Genomic DNA, 22,947 nt, shown 5'->3' on the forward strand with positions numbered 1-22,947 from the left:
GACAGTGCAGCAGTGGTGTGTGCTTTTTACTGGCTGCTGATATATTAGAAGGTATTGCAGCAGTGGTGTGTGGTTTCTGCCGGCTGCTGCTATATTAGAAAACAGTGCAGCAGTGGTGTGTGCTTTTTACCGGCTGCTGCTATATTAGAAGACAGTGCAGCAGTGGTGTGTGCTTAATACCAGCTGCTGCTATATTAGAAGACCGTGCAGCAGTGGTGTGTGCTTTAAACCATTTGCTACCATATTAGAAGACAGTGCAGCAGTGGTGTGTGCTTTATACCAGCTGCTACCATATTAGAAGACAGTGCAGCTGTGGTGTGTGCTTTAAACCAGCTGCTACCATATTAGAAGACAGTGCAGCAGTGGTGTGTGTGCTTTATACCGACTCCTGCCATGTTTGAAGACGGTGCACCAGTGGTGTGCTTTTTTCCGGGTGTTTGCTATATAAGAAGACAGTGCAGCAGTGGTGTGTGCTTTATACCGGCTGCTACTATGTTGGAAGACAGTGCAACAGTGGGTATGTGCTTTATGGCTGCTGCTATGTTGGCAGACAGTGCAGCAGTGGTGTGTGCTTTATACCGGCTGCTGCCATGTTGGAAGACAGTGCAGTAGTGGTGTGTGCTTTATTCCGGCTGCTGCCATGTTGGAAGACAGTGCAGCAGTGGGTGTGTGCTTTATACCGGCTGCTGCCATGTTGGAAGACAGTGCAACAGTGGGTGTGTGCTTTATACCAGCTGCTGCTATCTTAGACAGTGCAGCAATCGTGTGTGCTTTATACCGGCTGCTGCCATGTTGGAAGACGGTGCAGCAGTGGTGTGTGGTTTTTACCTGGTGCTACTATATTAGAAGACAGTGCAGCAGTGGGTGTGTGCTTTATACCAGCTGCTGCCATAGTGGAACACAGTGCAACAGTGGTGTGTGCTTTATACCGGCTACTGCCATGTTGGAAGACAGTTCAGCAGTGGATGTGTGCTTTATACCGGCTGCTGCCATGTTTGAAGACAGTGCAACAGTGGGTGTGTGCTTTTTACTGGCTGCTGCTATATCAGAAGACAGTGCAGCAGTGGTGTGTGCTTTATACCAGCTGCTGCCATAGTGGAACACAGTGCAACAGTGGTGTGTGCTTTATACCGGCTACTGCCATGTTGGAAGACAGTTCAGCAGTGGATGTGTGCTTTATACCGGCTGCTGCCATGTTTGAAGACAGTGCAACAGTGGGTGTGTGCTTTTTACTGGCTGCTGCTATATCAGAAGACAGTGCAGCAGTGGTGTGTGCTTTATACTGGCAGCTGCTATATTAGAAAACAGTGCAGCAGTGGTGTGTGCTTTATACTGGCTGCTGCTATATTAGAAGACAGTGCAGCAGTGGTGTGTTTTTTTTACAGGCTGCTGATATATTAGAAGACACAGCAGCAGTGGTGTGTGCTTTATACCAGCTGCTGCTATATTAGAAGACACTGCAGCAGTGGTGTGTGCTTTATACCAGCTGCTCCCATGTTGGAAGACGGTGCAGCAGTGGTGTGTGCTTTATACCAGCTGCTGCTATATTAGAAGACAGTGCAGCAGTGGTTTGTGCTTTATGGCTGCTGCTATGTTGCAGACAGTGCAGCAGTGGTGGGTGCGTTATACCGGCTGCTGCCATGTTGGAAGACAGTGCAACAGTGGGTGTGTGCTTTATACCAGCTGCTGCTATATTAGAAGACAGTGCAGCAGTCGTGTGTGCTTTATACCGGCTGCTCCCATGTTGGAAGACGGCACAGCAGTGGTGTATGCTTTTTACCGGCTGCTGCTATATTAGAAGACAGTGCAGCAGTGGTGTGTGCTTTATACTGGCTGCTGCTATATTAGAAGACATTGCAGCAGTGGTGTGTGCTTTATACTGGCTGCTGCTATATTAGAAGACAGTGCAGCAGTGGTGTGTGCTTTATACCAGCTGCTGCCATGTTGGAAGACAGGGCAGCAGTAGTGTGTGCATTTTACCGGCTGCTGCTATATTAGAAGACAGTGCAACATTGGGTGTGTGCTTTATGGCTGCTGCTATGTTGCACACAGTGCAGCAGTGGTGTGTGCGTTATACCAGCTGCTGCCATGTTGGAAGACAGTGCAACAGTGGTGTGTGCTTTATACCGGCTGCTGCCATGTTGGAAGACGTTGCAGCAGTGGTGTGTGCTTTTTACCTGGTGCTGCTATATTAGAAGACAGTGCAGCAGTGGTGTGTGCTTTTTATCAGCTGCTACCATGTTGGAAGACAGTCCATCAGTGGTGTGTGCTTTATACTGGCTGCTGCCATGTTGGATGATGGTGCAGCAGTGTTGTGTGCTTTATGTCTGCTGCTGTGTTGCAGACAGTGCAGCAGTGGTGTGTGCGTTATACCGGCTGCTGCCATGTTGGAAGACAGTGCAGCAGTGGTGTGTGTTTTATATCGGCTGCTGCCATGTTGGAAAATGGTGCAGCAGTGGTGTGTGCTTTATACCAGCTGCTGCTATATTAGAAGACAGTGCAGCAGTGGTGTGTGTTTTATATCGGCTGCTGCCATGTTGGAAAATGGTGCAGTAGTGGTGTGTGCTTTATACCAGCTGCTGCTATATTAGAAGACCGTGCAGCAGTGGTGTGTGCTTTATACCGGCTATTGCTATATTAGAAGACAGTGCAGCAGCGGTGTGTGCTTTATACCAGCTGCTGCTATATTAGAAGACAGTGCAGCAGCGGTGTGTGCTTTATACCGGCTGCTGCCATGTTGGAAGACGGTGCAGCAGTGGTGTGTGATTTTTACCTGGTGCTGCTATATTAGAAGACAGTGCAGCAGTGGTGTGTGCTTTATACCAGCTGCTGCCATGTTGGAAGATAGGGCAGCAGTAGTGTGTGCTTTTTACCGGCTGCTGCTATATTAGAAGACAGTGCAACATTGGGTGTGTGCTTTATGGCTGCTATGTTGCAGACAGTGCAGTAGTGGTGTTTGCGTTATACCGGCTGCCGCCATGTTGGAAGACAGTGCAACAGTGGTGTGTGCTTTATACCGGCTGCTGCCATGTTGGAAGACGTTGCAGCAGTGGTGTGTGCTTTTTACCTGGTGCTGCTATATTAGAAGACAGTGCAGCAGTGGTGTGTGCTTTTTACCAGCTGCTACCATGTTGGAAGACAGTCCATCAGTGGTGTGTGCTTTATACCGGCTGCTGCCATGTTGGATGATGGTGCAGCAGTGTTGTATGCTTTATGGCTGCTGCTGTGTTGCAGACAGTGCAGCAGTGGTGTGTACTTTTTACCGACTGCTACCATGTTGGAAGACAGTGCAACAGTGGGTGTGTGCTTTATGGCTGCTGCTATGTTGGCAGACAGTGCAGCAGTGGTGTGTGCTTTATACCGTCTGCTGCCATGTTGGAAGACAGTGCAGCAGTGGGTGTGTTTTTTATACTGGCTTCTGCCATGTTGGAAGATGGTGCAGCAGTGGTTGTGTGCTTTTTACCGGCTGCTGCTATAATAGAAGACAGGGCAGCAGTGGTGTGTGCTTTACACCGGCTACTGCTATATTAGAAGACAGTGCAGCAGTGGTGTGTGCTTTAAACCAGCTGCTAACATATTAGAAGACAGTGATGTGTGCTTTACAGCGGCTGCAGCCATGTTGGAAGACAGTGCAGCAGTGGTGTGTGCTTTATACCGGCTTCTGCCATGTTGGAAGACGGTGCAGCAATGTTGTGTGCTTTTTCCCGGCTGCTGCTATATTAGAAGACAGTGCAGCAGTGGTGTGTGCTTTTTACCGGCTGCTGCCATGTTGGAAGACAGTGCAGCAGTGGTGTGTGCTTTATACTGGCTGCTGCTATATTAAAAGAGAGTGCCGCAGTGGTGTGTGCTTTATAAGCGGCTGCTGCCATAGCTTCCATAGTCATTTACAGGCTCTAATCTGCAATTATATAGTTTTGCCTTTCTAGTCTCCAGTAATATACTCTGTCAGTTAGTTGGATGCTAATTGGTAACCTTTCTCATAAAATCTAGTTTTCACATCATAGCAGAAAAATAAAATGTACAAAACAGGAAGTGCCAACTACTTCCCTAATGGTCACATTGAAAACTGGGAGAGATTTAGAAACATGGCTGGTTTGCCCCTGCACCACACCTGTCCATTCTTTGACTAGACTGAGCTGTAATACCTGACACAGCCTGTGATCGGGTCTGTCACTGTCTTTGGATAAAAACAACTACGGTTTTCTAATCCTGTACATTCCCATTAAAAAGAAGACCACCACCCTAAGAAATGGTCTTGAGTGACAACAGAGTAAACATAGATTCTTAATTCCTTCGAAGGGTGCAGTCTGACAGCCATATAACACGGAAGACAATCGCATCGCAGTGCTTGGACTGGCTGTCTGCTCTCCTGACCCGAGTGTGACAGATGCATAGAAATACAGGCTGTTATGCTCTGGTCAGGAGAGCCGCCAGCCAGTCCGAGCATTGCAATGCCTTCGTCGTCCGTGCTATACAGCCATTTGACTGCGCCCTAACCTGAACTGTTCAAGCAAACAAAAATCTGCTCACAGCATATCAGTCCCAGGATGCACGTTCCAAGTCCAATGACCCAATCAGACATCAAGTGATACAAACAATAGAAAGGAACAGCATCCAGTCCAGGTGATGAAAAAGTAAAATGCCTTTATTCCACCATGATACGATGTTTCGACCACAATTGGTCTTTATCAAGTATACACAAAGCATAAAATGGCAGCCTTATATAATGTGGTGAGACATGCACACCAATCACAAACAAGGTACTGCCCAATTTACATCATTACAAAAAACATATACAAAACCACAAAATACACAATAATATATACATTAACAAATGCGATATAAAAATCACATCAAATTAAGACAAAACACCAATAACCTAGAAATATGTTTGTACAGAATCTGCCCCATAATTACGGTAATTACAAACCAATCATGTTATGGCATCACGGTTGTTATAGCGACTGCACTCCAATCCAATCTTCCGACCCATGACAGACGCATACACAGAAGCCCCTGACCAATAGGTGCATATATAAACATTGGCACTCCATAAATCAGCTTCATTAACTAATCTCAAGTACTCACACTACCACAGTGAACCCGGAACACGCCATCATTAGCTGCTTCACCACCTGCAGCTTGCATCAGCGCACCAGATCAGTGACGCGGGAGTATGATCACGTGACCAAGTCACATGACCACATCCACAGGTCCTCGACACGGTGCACGCGCTCACAAGGCTGACAGCTGAGTGCAGAGGAGCGATGGTGTCTATGGAATATCCATTGCAACAGGGATACACTCAGAGTGGAGAAAAATTCTCTGTTTAGTATCCAAACTAGCCGAATGAGTAACTTAAGAGCTGTAGTGTCATTGTTCATATGAGCACATGTTGAGATTCTAATCCCTCGCTATACAAATCAATCATTTCATTAATTCCAAGCACCTAATTAGACCAGGGAAAAAACTATAAATACAAAACATATATCGCATGACATCGAGGGAGGGAACAGAGAGTATGGGGAATAATCCAACAACCATACAAAAAAGCATGTATAAATTATCAGCGATCTTCCAGATTCTAGATCCCCATATTCTCAGGTCACTCCCCGGTGCCAATTTCCTATACCTGAAAAAAGCAGAAGAAAAAAACAAAACTAAAAATTAAACATTAAAAACAATCCACCAATCAGATGCCACTAACAGCAGGGAGTCAAGTCACACAAATTTGTAAATTATAATCAATATTGAGTCCCCTGGGTTACAACGTGCCCAGCGTTAGAGATCCATCTCATTTCCTTCCTCTTCAAAATCTTTAATTTGTCCCCTCCCCCCCGCTGTAAAGGAACACTATGTATAACCCTAAACCTAAGTTGGTTAACCGAATGTCTACACTCACAAATAGGTACCGGTAAATCAAGTAAATGAGTCCTAATGGTGCTCTTATGTTTGCTGATGGTTACATGCATGCTACATACATCAGCCCACAGGGGCACACAAGCACATAGATAACAAAGCTTGAAGTGCAGGTGTATCTCTCCTTTATTGAGAACTTCTTCCAAGTATGCGGGTGATGAAAATAATCACCTCTTTACATATTCACACAACATGCACAACCCAGACAAGTTTGTTCCTAAAATTGTACCCACGTCTATATGATAGCATACGCTGAGAGGCAAATTCAGATACCTGTCGTAAGCCCTCATGAAGTCATTTCCAATGTTTCCTCAATATGTGTCCAATCTGTCCACTTGCCGCGCCATAGGTGGAGACAAATGGTACACATTTAGAGACAGAATTGTCCCCTTTTTTATAGTTGAGTAGTGTATTTATGCAATATACAGTGGGTACGGAAAGTACTCAGACCCCTTTAAATGTCTCACTCTTTGTTTAATTGCAGCCAGTTGGTAAATTCAAAAAAGTTCTTTCTTTCTCAATTATGTACACTCTGCACCCCATCTTGACTGAAAAAAACAGAAATGTGGTAATTTTTGCAAATTTATGACAAAAGAAAAACTGAAATATCACATGGGCATAAGTATTCAGACCCTTTGCTCAGTATTGAGTAGAAGCACCTTTTAAGCTAGTACAGCCTTGATTCTCCTTGGGAATGATGTAACAAGTTTTTCACACCTGGATTTGGGGATCCTCTGACATTCTTCCATGCAGATCCTCTCCAGTTCCGTCAGGTTGGATGGTGAACGTTGGTGGACAGCCATTTTCAGGTCTCTCCAGAGATGCTCAATTGGGTTTAGGTCAGGGCTGTGGCTGGGCCAGTCAATAATTGTCACAGAGTTGTTCTGAAGCCACTCCTTTGTTATTTTAGCTGTGTGCCTATGGTCATTGTCTTGTTGGAAGCGGAACCTTCGTACTGAGGTCTGAGGTCCAGAGCACTCTGGAAAAGGTTTTCATCCAGGATATCTCTGTACTTGGTCACATTCATGTTTCCTTCAGTTGCAACCAGTCGTCATTTCCCTGCAGCTGAAAAACACCCCCATAGCATGATGCTGTCACCACCATGTTTCACTGTCGGGATTGTATTGGGCAGGTGATGAGCAGTGCCTTTTTTTCTCCACACATACTGCTTAGAATTATCACCAATAAGGTCTATCTTCGTCTCATCAGACCAGAGAATCTTATATCTCATAGTCTGGGAGTCCTTCATTTGTTTTTTAGCAAACTCTGTGCAGGCTTTCATATGTCTTGCACTGAGGAGAGGCTTCCGTCAGGCCACTCTGGCATAAAGGCCCGACTGGTGGAGGGCTGCAGTGATAGTTGACTTTGTGGAACTTTCTGCCATCTCCCTACTGCATCTCTGAAGCTCAGCCACAGTGATCTTGGGGTTCTTCTTTACCTCTCTCACCAAGGCTCTTTTCCCAAGATTGCTCAGTTGGCCGGATGGCCAGGTCTATGAAAATTTCTGGTAGTCCCAAACTTCTTCCATTTAAGGATTATGGAGGCCACTTTGCTCCTAGGAACCTTGAGTACTGTAGAAATTCATATGTAACCTTGGCCAGATCTGTGCCTTGCCAAAATTCTGTCTCTGATCTCCTTGGCCAGTTCCTTTGACCTCATGATTCTCATTTGGTCTGACATTATTATTATTATTATTATTATACATTTTTATAGCGCCATTTATTCCATGGCGCTTTACATGTGAATACGGGGCAAATATAGACAAATACATTAAACATGAGCAGATAACAAGGCACACGAGTACATAAGGAGGGAGGACCCTGCCCGCGAGGGCTCACAGTCTGCAGGGGGTGGGTGAGGATACACTAGGAGAGGGAAGAGCTAGCTGTGCGGCTGTTCAGTAGGTTGAGGATCACTGCAGGCTGTAGGCTTGTTGGAAGAGATGAGTCTTCAGGTTCTTTTTGAAGGTTTCTATGGTAGGCGCGAGTCTGATGTGTTGGGGTAGAGAGTTCCAGAGTATGGGGGAAGCACGGGAGAAGTCTTGGATGCGGTTATGGGAAGAAGAGATGAGAGGGGAGTAGAGAAGGAGGTCTTGGGAGGATCGGAGGTTGCGTGTAGGTAGGTACCAGGAGACCATGTCACAGATGTATGGAGGAGACAGGTTGTGGATGGCTTTGTATGTCAGTGTGAGGGTTTTGAACTGGAGTCTCTGGGCGATAGGAAGCCAGTGAAGGGCTTGACACAGGGGAGAGGCTGGGGAATAGCGGGGTGACAGGTCGATTAGTCGGGCAGCAGAGTGTAGGATGGATTGGAGTGGTGCCAGAGTGCTAGAGGGGAGTCCAGAGAGTAGGAGGTTGCAGTAGTCGAGGCGGGAGATGATAAGGGCATGCACTAGCGTTTTTGCAGTGTTGCGGTCAAGGAAAGCACGGATCCGGGAAATATTTTTGAGTTTGAGACGACAGGAGGAGGCGAGGGCTTGGATATGTGGCTTGAAAGAGAGGGCAGAGTCGAGGATCACCCCGAGGCACCGGGCGTGTGGGACTGGGGATAGTGAGCAGCCATTGACATTGATGGATAGGTCTGGTGGAGGGGTAGAGTGAGATGGGGGAAAGATGATGAATTCTGTTTTGTCCATGTTCAGTTGTAGAAAGCGAGCAGAAAAGAAGGCTGAAATGGCAGACAGACAGTGCGGGATTTTGGTAAGCAAGGAGGAGAGGTCAGGTCCGGAGAGGTAGATCTGCGTGTCGTCAGCGTAGAGATGGTACTGCAAACCGTGGGATTCTATGAGCTGTCCCAGGCCGAAAGTGTAGATGGAGAAGAGTAGGGGTCCTAGAACAGAGCCTTGAGGAACACCGACTGACAAGGGGCGAAGTGAGGAGGTGGTGTGGGGGAGGGAGACACTGAATGTTCGGTCTGTCAGATATGACGAGATCCAGGAAAGGGCCAAGTCTGTGATGCCAAGGGATGAGAGGATTTGTAGCAAAAGGGAGTGGTCTACAGTGTCAAAGGCAGAAGACAGGTCCAGGAGAAGGAGGACAGAGTAGTGTCGCTTGCTCCTGGCAGTTAGTAGGTCATTGGTGACTTTAGTTAGGGCAGTTTCAGTTGAGTGATGGGAACAGAAGCCTGATTGTAACCGATCAAAGAGGGAGCAGGAGGAGAAGTGGGAGGACAGTTCAAGATGGACGTGTTGCTCCAGCAATTTGGAGGCATAAGGGAGAAGAGATATTGGGCGATAGCTAGACACAGAGGATGGGTCAAGGGAGGGCTTTTTGAGGATGGGTGTGATCTTGGCATGCTTGAAGGATGAGGGAAAGACACCTGTTGTGAGTGAGAGGTTGAAGAGGTGCGTTAGGGTTGGGATGAAGACCGTGGAAAGGTTAGGGATGAGGTGGGATGGGAGCGGGTCAAGCGTGCAGGTGGTGAGGTGTGATCTTGACAGGAGGGTGGAGAGCTGATCTTCTGTCATGGTGGAGAAGCTGGTTTTTGAGGAGCAGGGTTGAGGAGCTAAGAGGGGTAGTGGGCGCTGTGGGCCAAAGCTTTCTCTGATCGTATCGATCTTCTGTTTAAAGAAAGAGGCGAAGTCATCAGCAGAAATGAGGGGGGAGGGAGGAGGTGCGGGGGGACGGAGAAGAGAATTGAAAGTGTTGAAAAGCTGTTTAGGGTTGTGGGACAGGGAGGATATGAGGGATGAGAAGTAAGTTTGTTTTGCGGCAGTGAGCGCAGACTTGAAGCTGGCGAGGGACTGCTTGTATGCAGTGAAGTGGTCGGCAGAGTGGGATCGCTTCCATCTCCGCTCAGCAATCCTGGAAGCCCGTCTCAATTCTTTGGTCAGGCTGGTCAGCCAGAGCTGCCTGTTAATTGTACGTGTTTTACTATGCATGAGTGGGGCGGCCGAATCGAGTGTTGCTGTTATTGTGGTGTTATAAAAAGTGGCAGCAGCATCTGTGTCATGAAGGGAAGCTATGTCAGTGACAGGGAGAAGGGACTCAGAGAGTGATTGTAAGTTGAGATGTTTGAGATTTCTGCGAGGGTGAGTGAGTTTGTGGAGTGGGGGTTGCACACTAGGAGAGGAGAGGGACGAGAATGTCAGTAGGTTGTGGTCAGACAGGGGGAGGGGTGTGTTAGTGAGATTAGTAAGGGAGCAGAGGCGGGTGAAGATGAGGTCCAGCGTGTGGCCATCTTTGTGAGTGGCCTCAGAGGACCATTGAGTGAGGCTAAAGGAGACAGTCAGTGATAGAAGTTTAGAGGCAGCTGAGGTGGAAGTGTCAATGGGGATATTGAAATCACCCATGATGATAGTGGGGATGTCAACAGAGAGGAAATGAAGTAGCCAGGTGGTGAAGTGGTCGAGAAAGGTGGAGATGGCTAGTTCTGGGGGGCGGTAGATGACAGCCAGCTGGAGGTTGGAGGGGGAATAGATGCGGACAGAGTGCACCTCAAACGAGGGAAGAGAAGCGGAGGGTGGTAGCGGTATTGGAGTGAAGGAGCAGGTGTCGGACAGGAGCAAGCCAACTCCTCCACCGCGTTTGTTGCTGGGGCGAGGGGTGTGAGAGAGGTGGAATCCGCCATAGGAGAGCGCAGCTGGAGAGGCTGAGTCAGAGGGAGTGAGCCAGGTTTCGGTGAGGCCGAGGAAGGAGAGTTTGTTGGTGATGAAGAGGTCATGGATAAATGGCAGTTTGTTGCAGATGGAGCGTGCGTTCCATAGTGCTCCAGGTAGGGGGACCGGGGGAGTGGGGGCTGGATGAATGGGTATGAGGTTGTCGTGGTTGGGAAAACGTGCGGAGGATCGTGGCAGGGGGTTACAAACGAGTGTGGGGATGAATTGGGGAGGGCCGGGATTTGGGGATATGTCACCAGCAATGAGGAGTAGCAGACAGAGCATTAGAAGGTGGGAGCAGGATAGGACATGATGCGGCCGTGTGTGTCTGGATAAAAAGGATTGTATGTGGAGGAACAGTTCTGAGGAGAAGGTGAGATGGCTGGGGAGTAATGAGGGAGAAATGACTATTTCCTTACTAGGTGGAGGGATTGCAGGAGATTGTAAGAAGGAAAGTAGTATGGGGGTGAAAGAGAAAAGAAACCGAAACATTGTAGTGGTTAGTAGTCTGTTACCTTCCAGTCCAATTCAGTCTAATTCAGAATCATAATTAAAAAGATGTAATTTAAAAGATGGAAGTTAAAAGATGATTTGCAGCAGACTGAGTCTGTAGCAGACTCCTGCATGTGAATATATCCCCAGTTAAGGGCAATCAGGTGTGAATGAGGGGGTGGCTGGGTATGGGAGACCAGATGTAGAGAGTTAAGCAAAGGTCATAAAGTGAGGGAGGGGTAAGACTGACCACTCAAAGAGATGCCAGGATCACACAATGGGATACATAAAAACAGGTCATGGAAACAAGCTCATAGGTGAGAAAGCATACTAAAAGGATTATATGTGCTGCACCAAGACACTCAGATCCAGGGGAAGCATAGAAAAGCCAGTGCAATATACAGAGGCATTCAGAAGCCAGGGAGAGCTGGGTAAAGTCAGTGCATACCATGGAAAATCAATGCAGTATACAGAGACATACACTGTGAGCTGTGAGGTCTTATATAGACAGGTGTGTGCCTTTCCACATCAAGTCCTATCAGTTTAATTAAACACAGCTGGACTCCAATGAAGGAGTAGAGCCATCTCAAGGAGGATCACAAGGAAATGGACAGCATGTGACTTACAGTTAGGTCCATATATATTTGGACAGAGACAACATTTTTCTAATTTTGGTTATAGACATTACCACAATGAATTTTAAACAAAACTATTCCGGTGCAGTTGAAGTTCAGACTTTCAGCTTTCATTTGAGGGTATCCACATTAAAATTGGATGAAGGGTTTAGAAGTTTCAGCTCCTTAACCTGTGCCATCCTGTTTTTAAAAGGACCATAAGTAATTGGACAGATTCAATAATTTTTAAATAAAATGTTCATTTTTAGTACTTGGTTGAAAACCATTTGCTGGCAATGACTGCCTGAAGTCTTGAACTCATGGACATCACCAGATGCTGTGTTTCCTCCTTTTTGATGCTCTGCCAGGCCTTCACTGCGGTGGTTTTCAGTTGCTGTTTGTTTGTGGGCCTTTCTGTCTGAAGTTTAGTCTTTAACAAATGAAATGCTGCTCAATTGGGTTGAGATCAGGTGACTGACTTGGCCATTCAAGAATATTCCACTTCTTTGCTTTAATAAACTCCTGGGTTGCTTTGGCTTTATGTTTTGGGTCATTGTCCATCTGTAGTATGAAACGACGACCAATCAGTTTGGCTGCATTTGGCTGGATCTGAGCACACAGTACGGCTCTGAATACCTCAGAATTCATTCGGCTGCTTCTGTCCTGTGTCACATCACCAATAAACACTAGTGACCCAGTGCCACTGGCAGCCATGCATGCTCAAGCCATCACACTGCCTCCGCCGTGTTTTACAGATGATGTGGTGTGCTTTGGATCATGAGCTGTACCACGCCTTCGCCATACTGTTCTCTTTCCATCATTCTGGTAGAGGTTGATCTTGGCTTCATCTGTCCAAAGAATGTTCTCCCAGAAGTGTGCTGGCTTTTTTAGATGTTTTTTAGCAAAGTCCAGTTTAGCCTTTTATTCTTGATGCTTATGAGTGGCTTGCACCATGCAGTGAACCCTCTGTATTTACTTTCATGCAGTCTTCTCTTTATGGTAGTTTTGGATATTGATACACCTACCTCCTGGAGAGTGTTGGTCACTTGGTTGGCTGTTGTGAAGGGGTTTCTCTTCACCATGGAGATAATTCTGCGATCATCCACCACTGTTGTCTTCCGTGGGCGCCCAGGTCTTTTTGCATTGATGAGTTCACCAGTGCTTTCTTTCTTTCTCAGGATGTACCAAACTGTAGATTTTGCCACTCAAAATATTATAGCAATTTCTCGGATGGGTTTTTTCTGTATTCGCAGCTTCACAATGGCTTGTTTCACCTGCATGGAGAGCTCCTTTGACCGCATGTTTACTTCACAGCAAAACCTTCCAAATGCAAGCACCACACCTCAAATCAACTCCAGGCCTTTTATCTGCTTAATTGAGAATGACATAACGAAGGGATTGCCCACACCTGTCCATGAAATAGCCTTGGAATCAATTGTCCAATTACTTTTGGTCCCTTTAAAAACAGGGTGGCACATGCGAAACCGGCTAAATAAGATTAAAATAGATAAATCTCCGGGTCCGGATGGCATACACCCACGAGTACTAAGAGAACTAAGTAATGTAATAGATAAACCATTATTTCTTATTTTTAGGGACTCTATAGCGACAGGGTCTGTTCCGCAGGACTGGCGCATAGCAAATGTGGTGCCAATATTCAAAAAGGGCTCTAAAAGTGAACCTGGAAATTATAGGCCAGTAAGTCTAACCTCTATTGTTGGTAAAATATTTGAAGGGTTTCTGAGGGATGTTATTCTGGATTATCTCAATGAGAATAACTGTTTAACTCCATATCAGCATGGGTTTATGAGAAATCGCTCCTGTCAAACCAATCTAATCAGTTTTTATGAAGAGGTAAGCTATAGACTGGACCACGGTGAGTCATTGGACGTGGTATATCTCGATTTTTCCAAAGCGTTTGATACCGTGCCGCACAAGAGGTTGGTACACAAAATGAGAATGCTTGGTCTGGGGGAAAATGTGTGTAAATGGGTTAGTAACTGGCTTAGTGATAGAAAGCAGAGGGTGGTTATAAATGGTATAGTCTCTAACTGGGTCGCTGTGACCAGTGGGGTACCGCAGGGGTCAGTATTGGGACCTGTTCTCTTCAACATATTCATTAATGATCTGGTAGAAGGTTTACACAGTAAAATATCGATATTTGCAGATGATACAAAACTATGTAAAGCAGTTAATACAAGAGAAGATAGTATTCTGCTACAGATGGATCTGGATAAGTTGGAAACTTGGGCTGAAAGGTGGCAGATGAGGTTTAACAATGATAAATGTAAGGTTATACACATGGGAAGAGGGAATCAATATCACCATTACACACTGAACGGGAAACCACTGGGTAAATCTGACAGGGAGAAGGACTTGGGGATCCTAGTTAATGATAAACTTACCTGGAGCAGCCAGTGCCAGGCAGCAGCTGCCAAGGCAAACAGGATCATGGGGTGCATTAAAAGAGGTCTGGATACACATGATGAGAGCATTATACTGCCTCTGTACAAATCCCTAGTTAGACCGCACATGGAGTACTGTGTCCAGTTTTGGGCACCGGTGCTCAGGAAGGATATAATGGAACTAGAGAGAGTACAAAGGAGGGCAACAAAATTAATAAAGGGGATGGGAGAACTACAATACCCAGATAGATTAGCGAAATTAGGATTATTTAGTCTAGAAAAAAGACGACTGAGGGGCGATCTAATAACCATGTATAAGTATATAAGGGGACAATACAAATATCTCGCTGAGGATCTGTTTATACCAAGGAAGGTGACGGGCACAAGGGGGCATTCTTTGCGTCTGGAGGCGAGAAGGTTTTTCCACCAACATAGAAGAGGATTCTTTACTGTTAGGGCAGTGAGAATCTGGAATTGCTTGCCTGAGGAGGTGGTGATGGCGAACTCAGTCGAGGGGTTCAAGAGAGGCCTGGATGTCTTCCTGGAGCAGAACAATATTGTATCATACAATTATTAGGTTCTGTAGAAGGACGTAGATCTGGGTATTTATTATGATGGAATATAGGCTGAACTGGATGGACAAATGTCTTTTTTCGGCCTTACTAACTATGTTACTATGTTACTATGTTAAGGAGCTGAAATTCCTAAATCCTTCATCCAATTTTAATGTGGATACCCTCAAATGAAAGCTGAAAGTCTGAACTTCAACTGCATCTGAATTGTTTTGTTTAAAATTCATTGTGGTAATGTCTATAACCAAAATTAGAAAAATGTTGTCTCTGTCCAAATATACAGTGGGGCAAAAAAGTATTTAGTCAGTCAGCAATAGTGCAAGTTCCACCACTTAAAAAGATGAGAGGCGTCTGTAATTTACATCATAGGTAGACCTCAACTATGGGAAACAAACTGAGAAAAAAAAATCCAGAAAATCACATTGTCTGTTTTTTTAACATTTTATTTGCATATTATGGTGGAAAATAAGTATTTGGTCAGAAACAAAATTTCATCTCAATACTTTGTAATATATGCTTTGTTGGCAATGCCAGAGGTCAAACGTTTTCTGTAAGTCTTCACAAGGTTGCCACACACTGTTGTTGGTATGTTGGCCCATTCCTCCATGCAGATCTCCTCTAGAGCAGTGATGTTTTTGGCTTTTCGCTTGGCAACACGGACTTTCAACTCCCTCCAAAGGTTTTCTATAGGGTTGAGATCTGGAGACTGGCTAGGCCACTCCAGGACCTTGAAATGCTTCTTACGAAGCCACTCCTTCGTTGCCCTGGCGGTGTGCTTTGGATCATTGTCATGTTGAAAGACCCAGCCACGTTTCATCTTCAATGCCCTTGCTGATGGAAGGAGGTTTGCACTCAAAATCTCACGATACATGGCCCCATTCATTCTTTCATGTACCCGGATCAGTCATCCTGGCCCCTTTGCAGAGAAACTGCCCCAAAGCATGATGTTTCCACCACCATGCTTTACAGTAGGTATGGTGTTTGATGGATGCAACTCAGTATTCTTTTTCCTCCAAACACGACAAGTTGTGTTTCTACCAAACAGTTCCAGTTTGGTTTCATCAGACCATAGGACATTCTCCCAAAACTCCTCTGGATCATCCAAATGCTCTCTAGCAAACTTCAGACGGGCCCGGACATGTACTGGCTTAAGCAGTGGGACACGTCTGGCACTGCAGGACCTGAGTTCATGGTGGCGTAGTGTGTTACTTATGGTAGGCCTTGTTACATTGGTCCCAGCTCTCTGCAGTTCATTCACTAGGTCCCCCCGCGTGGTTCTGGGATTTTTGCTCACTGTTCTTGTGATCATTCTGACCCCACGGGGTGGGATTTTGCGTGGAGCCCCAGATCGAGGGAGATTATCAGTGGTCTTGTATGTCTTCCATTTTCTAATTATTGCTCCCACTGTTGATTTCTTCACTCCAAGCTGGTTGGCTATTGCAGATTCAGTCTTCCCAGCCTGGTGCAGGGCTACAATTTTGTTTCTGGTGTCCTTTGACAGCTCTTTGGTCTTCACCATAATGGAGTTTGGAGTCAGACTGTTTGAGGGTGTGCACAGGTGTCTTTTTATACTGATAACAAGTTTAAACAGGTGCCATTACTACAAGTAATTAGTGGAGGAAAGAGGAGACTCTTAAAGAAGAAGTTACAGGTCTGTGAGAGCCAGAAATCTTGATTGTTTGTTTCTGACCAAATACTTATTTTCCACTATAATATGCAAATAAAATGTTAAAAAACAGACAATGTGATTTTCTGGATTTTTTTTTCTCAGTTTGTCTCCCATAGTTGAGGTCTACCTATGATGTAAATTACAGACGCCTCTCATCTTTTTAAGTGGTAGAACTTGCACTATTGCTGACTGACTAAATACTTTTTTGCCCCACTGTATGTGGACCTAACTGTAAATATGAGTGTCTGATCAAAGGGTCTGAATACTTATCTGAACAAAGGGTCTGAATATTTATGACCATGTGATATTTCAGGTTTTTTTTTTATAAACTTGCAAACATTTCTACATTTCTGCTTTTTTTCAGTCAAGATGGGGTACAAAGTGTTCATTAAAAGGAACTTTTTTGAATTTACCAAATGGCTACAATGAAACAAAGAGTGAAAAGTTTAAAGGGGTCTGAATACTTTCCGTACCCACTCTATGCAGCAGGATATCATGGCACCGTCCATTATTTAGGGGGCGCTGCCAAGTGGTATAGTTTATTTCCCATTTATTTGCTTACATCCAGCCACTGCCGCAACAGTTTTCAGCAGATCTCTGCGGGTGTCGGACTGCACCCGTCTCATAGTGACGATAACCTATTCCACAGATATATCATGAATAGATTAGTCCTGGACAACCGTTCTAAATAGAAGCTGATCCAATTGGTACAGTTTCACTAAGCCCTGGTGATGAGCTGGTATCACCGGGTGGAGCTCCATACCACCACTCATTTCCGGCTGCGCCTGCTGTAGGGAATGCAGTTCTATATTTTGAGTCCAGAGTGGGATATAATAAATTAATCCTCTTTCCTTCTCCTTTATGATGGAATGCACAGTACACCTCAGAACCTACAGACCTATTTCAGTGGTAACGTGATGGGTGAATCAGCCATGAAGACTGCACATGATGTGGGAAGCCCTGTGTCGTTCGTATTTACGGTGAGATATGGTTGCATGGTGGCTAGGAGATCAGATAAAAGAGGTCAGTAATGGGGGACATGGACCTAACACATGTCAGCTTTTCATTGTAGGTTGAAAATGAAGGTGAACCCCTCAATAGTCTGGTATCCCTCATCCTAGCTGTGGAATGGCCATATGAGGTGGCCAATGGGAAGTGGCTTTTATATCTCACAGAAGTGAGAGTGAAGACCAAGAGCGTGATGCAGTGCCAGCCGGCAGGAGGCATAATTGACCCTTTAAATCTCACAGTAAGCCTATATTCTGGATCATTTGGGAATATTGTTGGTAAACATCTCATGCGTTATTTTACAAACGTATTATTAGCCAGTGTATAGGAGACATGGTCTCATAAAATCTAAACTGACAATTGGGCTTAGAAAGCCACATCCAGGTTGTGGTCTCCAGATTTGACCTATGATATTGGGAATGTCAGATATTAGGAACAACTGGCGCACATATTTTCACTCATGTAGTAAGGGTAAGTTGTGGCTATCTTATTTAGTTAGGGTTCGTTCACACTGCTGTGTAACACGGCCGAATGCTATCCGATGTTTTACTGTGGGATGGTGCAGATCTGCAATTAGTTTCTCACACTGATTCGGCATGAGGAAACAATCGCAGCATGCTGTGAGTGACTCCAATATTCATATATACAAGTGTATGGGTGTAAGTTAAACATCGGACTGCACTCAGATGTCATCTTAAGGTACCGTTACACTAAACGACTTACCAACGATCACGACCAGCGATACGACCTGGCCGTGATCTTTGGTAAGTCGTTGTGTGGTCGCTGGGGAGCTGTCACACAGACAGCTCTCTCCAGCGACCAACGATCAGGGGAACGACTTTGGCATCGTTGAAACTGTCTTCAACGATGCCGAAGTCCCCGGGTAACCAGGGTAAACATCGGGTTACTAAGTGCAGGGCCACGCTTAGTAACCCGATATTTACCCTGGTTACCATTGTAAAAGTAAAAAAAAAAAAACACTACATACTCACATTCCGATGTCTGTCACGTCCCCCGCCGTCAGCTTCCCGCACTGACTGTGTCAGCGCCGGCCGTAAAGCAGAGCACAGCGGTGACGTCACCACTGTGCTCTGCTTTACGGCCGGCGCTGACACAGTCAGTGCAGGGAAGCTGACGGCGGGGAACGTGACAGACATCGGAATGTGAGTATGTAGTGTTTTTTTTTTACTTTTACAATGGTAACCAGGGTAAATATCGGGTTACTAAGCGCAGCCCTGCGCTTAGTAACCCGATATTTACCCTGGTTACCAGTGAACACATCACTGGATCGGCGTCACACACGCCGATCCAGCGATGACAGCGGGTGATCAGCGACCAAAAAAAGTTCCTGATCATTCCCCAGCTACCAACGATCTCCCGGCAGGGGCCTGATCGTTGGTCGCTGTCACACATAACGAGATCGTTAGCGGGATCGTTGCTACGTCACAAAAAGCGTGACGTTGCAACGATATCGTTAACGAAATCGTTATGTGTGAAGGTACCTTTAGTCCAGTACGCTCACAGAGACAATAGAGAAGATGGAGAAATAAGTTCTCCATCTTCTCTGCAACTGTTATATAATTCTCTCATGTGAGAGAATCAGATCACAGTAAGATGACACTCGGCTCAAGCTCTGACAGAGTTTGAGCCAAGTATCATTAACATAATCTGCCGAATTTCCTAGCATGATAGAATATATGCTAGTGTCAAGCATACCCTAACCCTGGGGCAAGACATCAGCACATCGGTACAATCCTGGGGCAGAGAACAGCAGTGATCAGTTCAAGATGTGGGAAAGATCATTAAAGTCGCTGTTTGTTAGGAGGGTCCCCCATCAATAAGCTTATCACATAATATGATCCTGTAGTGATCAGCTCTGATCTGTGGTGAGCCTAAAGGTCTGTTTACACTGACCAGCAGCACAACATCATGACTGATCGGCGGTCATTTGAATGCATGTTTACATGAGACCAGAGCAAACAACGCACACTGAGCAATCTATACTAGATCATAGAATCATAGAATATTAGAGTTGGAAGAGTCTTCCAGGGTCATCATGTCCAACCCCCTGATCAATGCACAATTCACTAAACCACCTCAGACAGATGTCTGCCCAGCCTCATTTGAAGACTTCCATTGACGGAGAACTCACCACCTCTCGTGGCAGCCTGTTCCACTCATTGATCACTCTCACTGTCAAAATTTTTTTTCTAATATTTAATCTATATCTTCTCCCAGTTTCATTCCATTGATTCTGGTGCTTCCATGTGCAAATGAGAATAAGGATGATCCCTCTACACTGTGACATCAATTCAGACATCAATTGTAGACCGCTATTAAGTTTCCTCTTAGCATTCTTTTTTGCAAGCTAAACATTCCCTGATAATAAAATATAATTTGCTTACAAACACTGATCAAATACGTAATGTGTGAACATGGCCTAAGGCCCCCATGCATTATTACTTTCGTACCTGTACCTTGTCTAGTTCAGTTTTTTTGCATCTTTTTTGTTTGTACACAATCCATTATTCTTTTTGTGCCTTTTTTGAAGTCTATTCTCTCTCTCTCTCTCTCTCTCTCTATATATAGATGGTGGCCCGATTCTAACGCATCGGGTATTCTAGAATATGCATGTCCACGTAGTATATTGCCCAGCCATGTAGTATATTGCCCAGCCGCATAATATATTGCCCAGCCACGTAGTATATTGCCCAGTCACGTAGTATATTGCCCAGCTACGTAGTATATTGCCCAGCCACGTAGTATATTGCCCAGTCACGTAGTATATTGCCCAGCCACGTAGTATATTGCCCAGTGACGTAGTATATTGACCAGGCACGTAGTATATTGCCCAGTGACATAATATATTGCCCAGTGACGTAGTATACAGCACAGAGCCCATGGATGGGGGGTGGCTTTTCAGTGTGTATTCTTGTGTTTTTCTATAAAAACGCATGCAAACGCATGTGCTTAAAAACGCATGCGTTTACATAGACATCAATAGGTTTTTTCTGCGGCAAAAAAACGCCGCTAAAATTACTACATGTTGCATTTCTGCAACACAACGCATGCAGAGAAAAAACGCATGCGTTGCAAAAACGCGTCAAAACGCATGCGTTTTTAATGTTAAGTATAGGAAAAAAACGCATGCGTTTTTTTTGCGCAAAAACGCAAAAAAAAAAAAACGCAAATGTGAAGCCAGCCTTAGACAAATATATAGTAGATATATAGTGCTCGCCTGTTTGTTTGTTTTTCCGACTTGTGGGCAGAGTTTAGCAATTTCAGATGTTTTTGCTTGATTCATTCATTGGGATTTTTTTCATTGAGGTGCAAAATTTGGTGCAACTTCACTCCTACTGTCCCCACCCAGCTGTATTTTGTTGTACTTCAGTATAATGGCTAAATTTTTGCACCTTTTTGCTCTAAAAAGTAAAAAAAAAAAAAACCTCAAGACAGAATTTTTTTTTACATTTTATACCAAATTTGTAAATTGATTGTGCCATTTTGAAGAACGTGGCGCAAAAAAGGTAAATAATAACTACAAGACAGAAAAGGAAAGTGACTTGGAAAACAACTGCACATGATGAGTCAGGACCACACTCTATGTTCTGTTTCTTCTGGGTGTGTCTTCCGAGTAAGCACTTCTTATTACTTGGATCTAGCTTTCTATTAACCCATCTTACTTCTTTGCCATGTTTACCTATGCCCCTACATTGTTTGCTCCACTAGTCCTCTCTCTCCTTCGCTATCACAAATCCCAGCACTCTCTAACCTAATAATCATCTCCCCTTCCCTCTTACCTCCCCACCTGTCCTCCTCTGCTGACCTGCTCCTCAACCTCAAATCTGTCCAACAAACACATAAAACAAGTCGGCCACTCTCTTTCTCCCACCTGCTCTCTCTCTCTCCTTCTCCTCACTGCTGGAGACATATCTCCCATCCCTGGACCCCCCACATCTCATACCTCCCATTACTACTCCCTCCTATCACTCCCTATCCAACATGAACTTCCGCACTCTTTCCAACATAAAACCCGTGCCCCTGACACCCACCCCCCTGCTCCCTCTCTCTGGAGCACTCTGGAATGCCCGCTCAATCTGCAATAAGCTTCATGTGATTCACGACCTTTTTCTCTCCCGCAATCTTGCCTTCCTTGGCCTCACAGATACATGGCTAACACCCTCTGACACCGCCTCCCCTGCTGCGCTGTGTTACGGAGGCCTCCACTTCACCCACACCCCTCGACCCGGCAACAAACATGGTGGAGGAGTGGGTCTTCTCCTTTCTTCAAACTGCACCTTTAACCCAATCCCACCTCTTCCCTCCCTTATCCTCCCCCCTTTTGAAGTCCATTCTGTCCGCATCTACTCTCCCTCCAACCTCCAAGTGGCCGTCATATACCAACCTCCGGGCCCGGCCACTGCCTTTATTGACCAATTCTCCACCTGGCTTCTTCACTTTCTCTCTGCTGACACTCCCACCATCATCATGGGTGACTTCAACATCCACATTGATACCCTTCAGTCAACAGCCTCCAAACTTCTGTCCCTTACCTCATCCTTTGGACTTACTCAGTGGTCCTCCGCAGCCACCCACACGGACGGGCATACACTAGACCTGGTCTTCACTCGTCTCTGCTCTCTATCTAATTTCACCACCTCCCCTCTCCCTCTATCCGACCACCATCTGCTCACCTTCTCATCCCTGTCCTCCTCACCAATCATCCATATCCAGCAACATGCGCACCCACGCAGAAACCTTGCACACCTAGACACCCACACACTCTCTGACTCCATCCTACCACTGGCATCCATATCCTCACTCCACGACACAGACAGTGCTGCTGCTTTCTACAATGCCACTCTCGCATCAGCTATTGACACGGTTGCCCCTCTCGTCCATGGCAGAGCGCAACGTATCAATAGACAACCTTGGCATAATAACACCACCAAAAAGCTAAGGCAAGTGTCCAGGGTTGCGGAGCGGCGTTGGAAGAGAACACACTCGCAAGACGACTTCACTGTATTCAAACAAGCAACACTCGCTTTTAAATCTGCACTCACCTCTGCTAAACAGGCCTACTTCACAACCCTCGTATCTTTCCTATCCCACAACCCCAAACAGTTATTCAAAACATTTAACTCCCTCCTCCGCCCCCCACTGCCCCCTCCAACCTCCCTCATCTCTGCTGAGGACTTTGCCACACACTTTAAAAATAAGATCGACCAGACAAGGCAAGACTTTATTGTTCAACCACCACAACCCCTTTGTATACCAGACCAATGCCCAAACCCCATAACCTCCCTATCCAACATCACTGAAGGGGGACTTAATTGTCTCCTCTCCAAATCCCACCTCACCACCTGTGCGCTCGACCCCATCCCATCCCACCTCCTCCCCAACCTCACCACCACACTTATCCCATCCCTAACCCACCTCTTCAACCTATCACTAACTTCTGGCACCTTCCCCTCTGCGTTCAAACATGCCACAATCACACCTATCCTTAAAAAGCCAACCCTCGATCCAACTGCTATGTCCAGCTATCGCCCAATATCGCTGCTCCCATTTGCTTCCAAACTCCTGGAGCAGCACGTCCATGCTGAACTCTCCTCCCACCTCTCATCTAACTTGTTGTACGACAATCTACAATCTGGTTTCCGCCCCCATC

General features: G+C 45.7%; 1 protein-coding gene across 1 annotated transcript in view; it reads left to right on the top strand.

Moving 5' to 3' along the window:
• ITGA3 (integrin subunit alpha 3) overlaps positions 1 to 22,947 on the top strand; it is a 124,396-nt gene that overhangs the window by 93,449 nt on the left and 8,000 nt on the right. The window contains exons 19-20 of the mRNA XM_069751445.1: positions 17,146 to 17,248; positions 17,341 to 17,517. Coding sequence (XP_069607546.1) covers positions 17,146 to 17,248; positions 17,341 to 17,517 — 280 coding nt within the window. The remainder of the gene's footprint in view (positions 1 to 17,145; positions 17,249 to 17,340; positions 17,518 to 22,947) is intronic.

This window comes from Ranitomeya imitator, chromosome 2 (genome assembly GCF_032444005.1).
Source record: "Ranitomeya imitator isolate aRanImi1 chromosome 2, aRanImi1.pri, whole genome shotgun sequence".
Classification (NCBI taxonomy): Eukaryota; Metazoa; Chordata; class Amphibia; order Anura; family Dendrobatidae; genus Ranitomeya; species Ranitomeya imitator.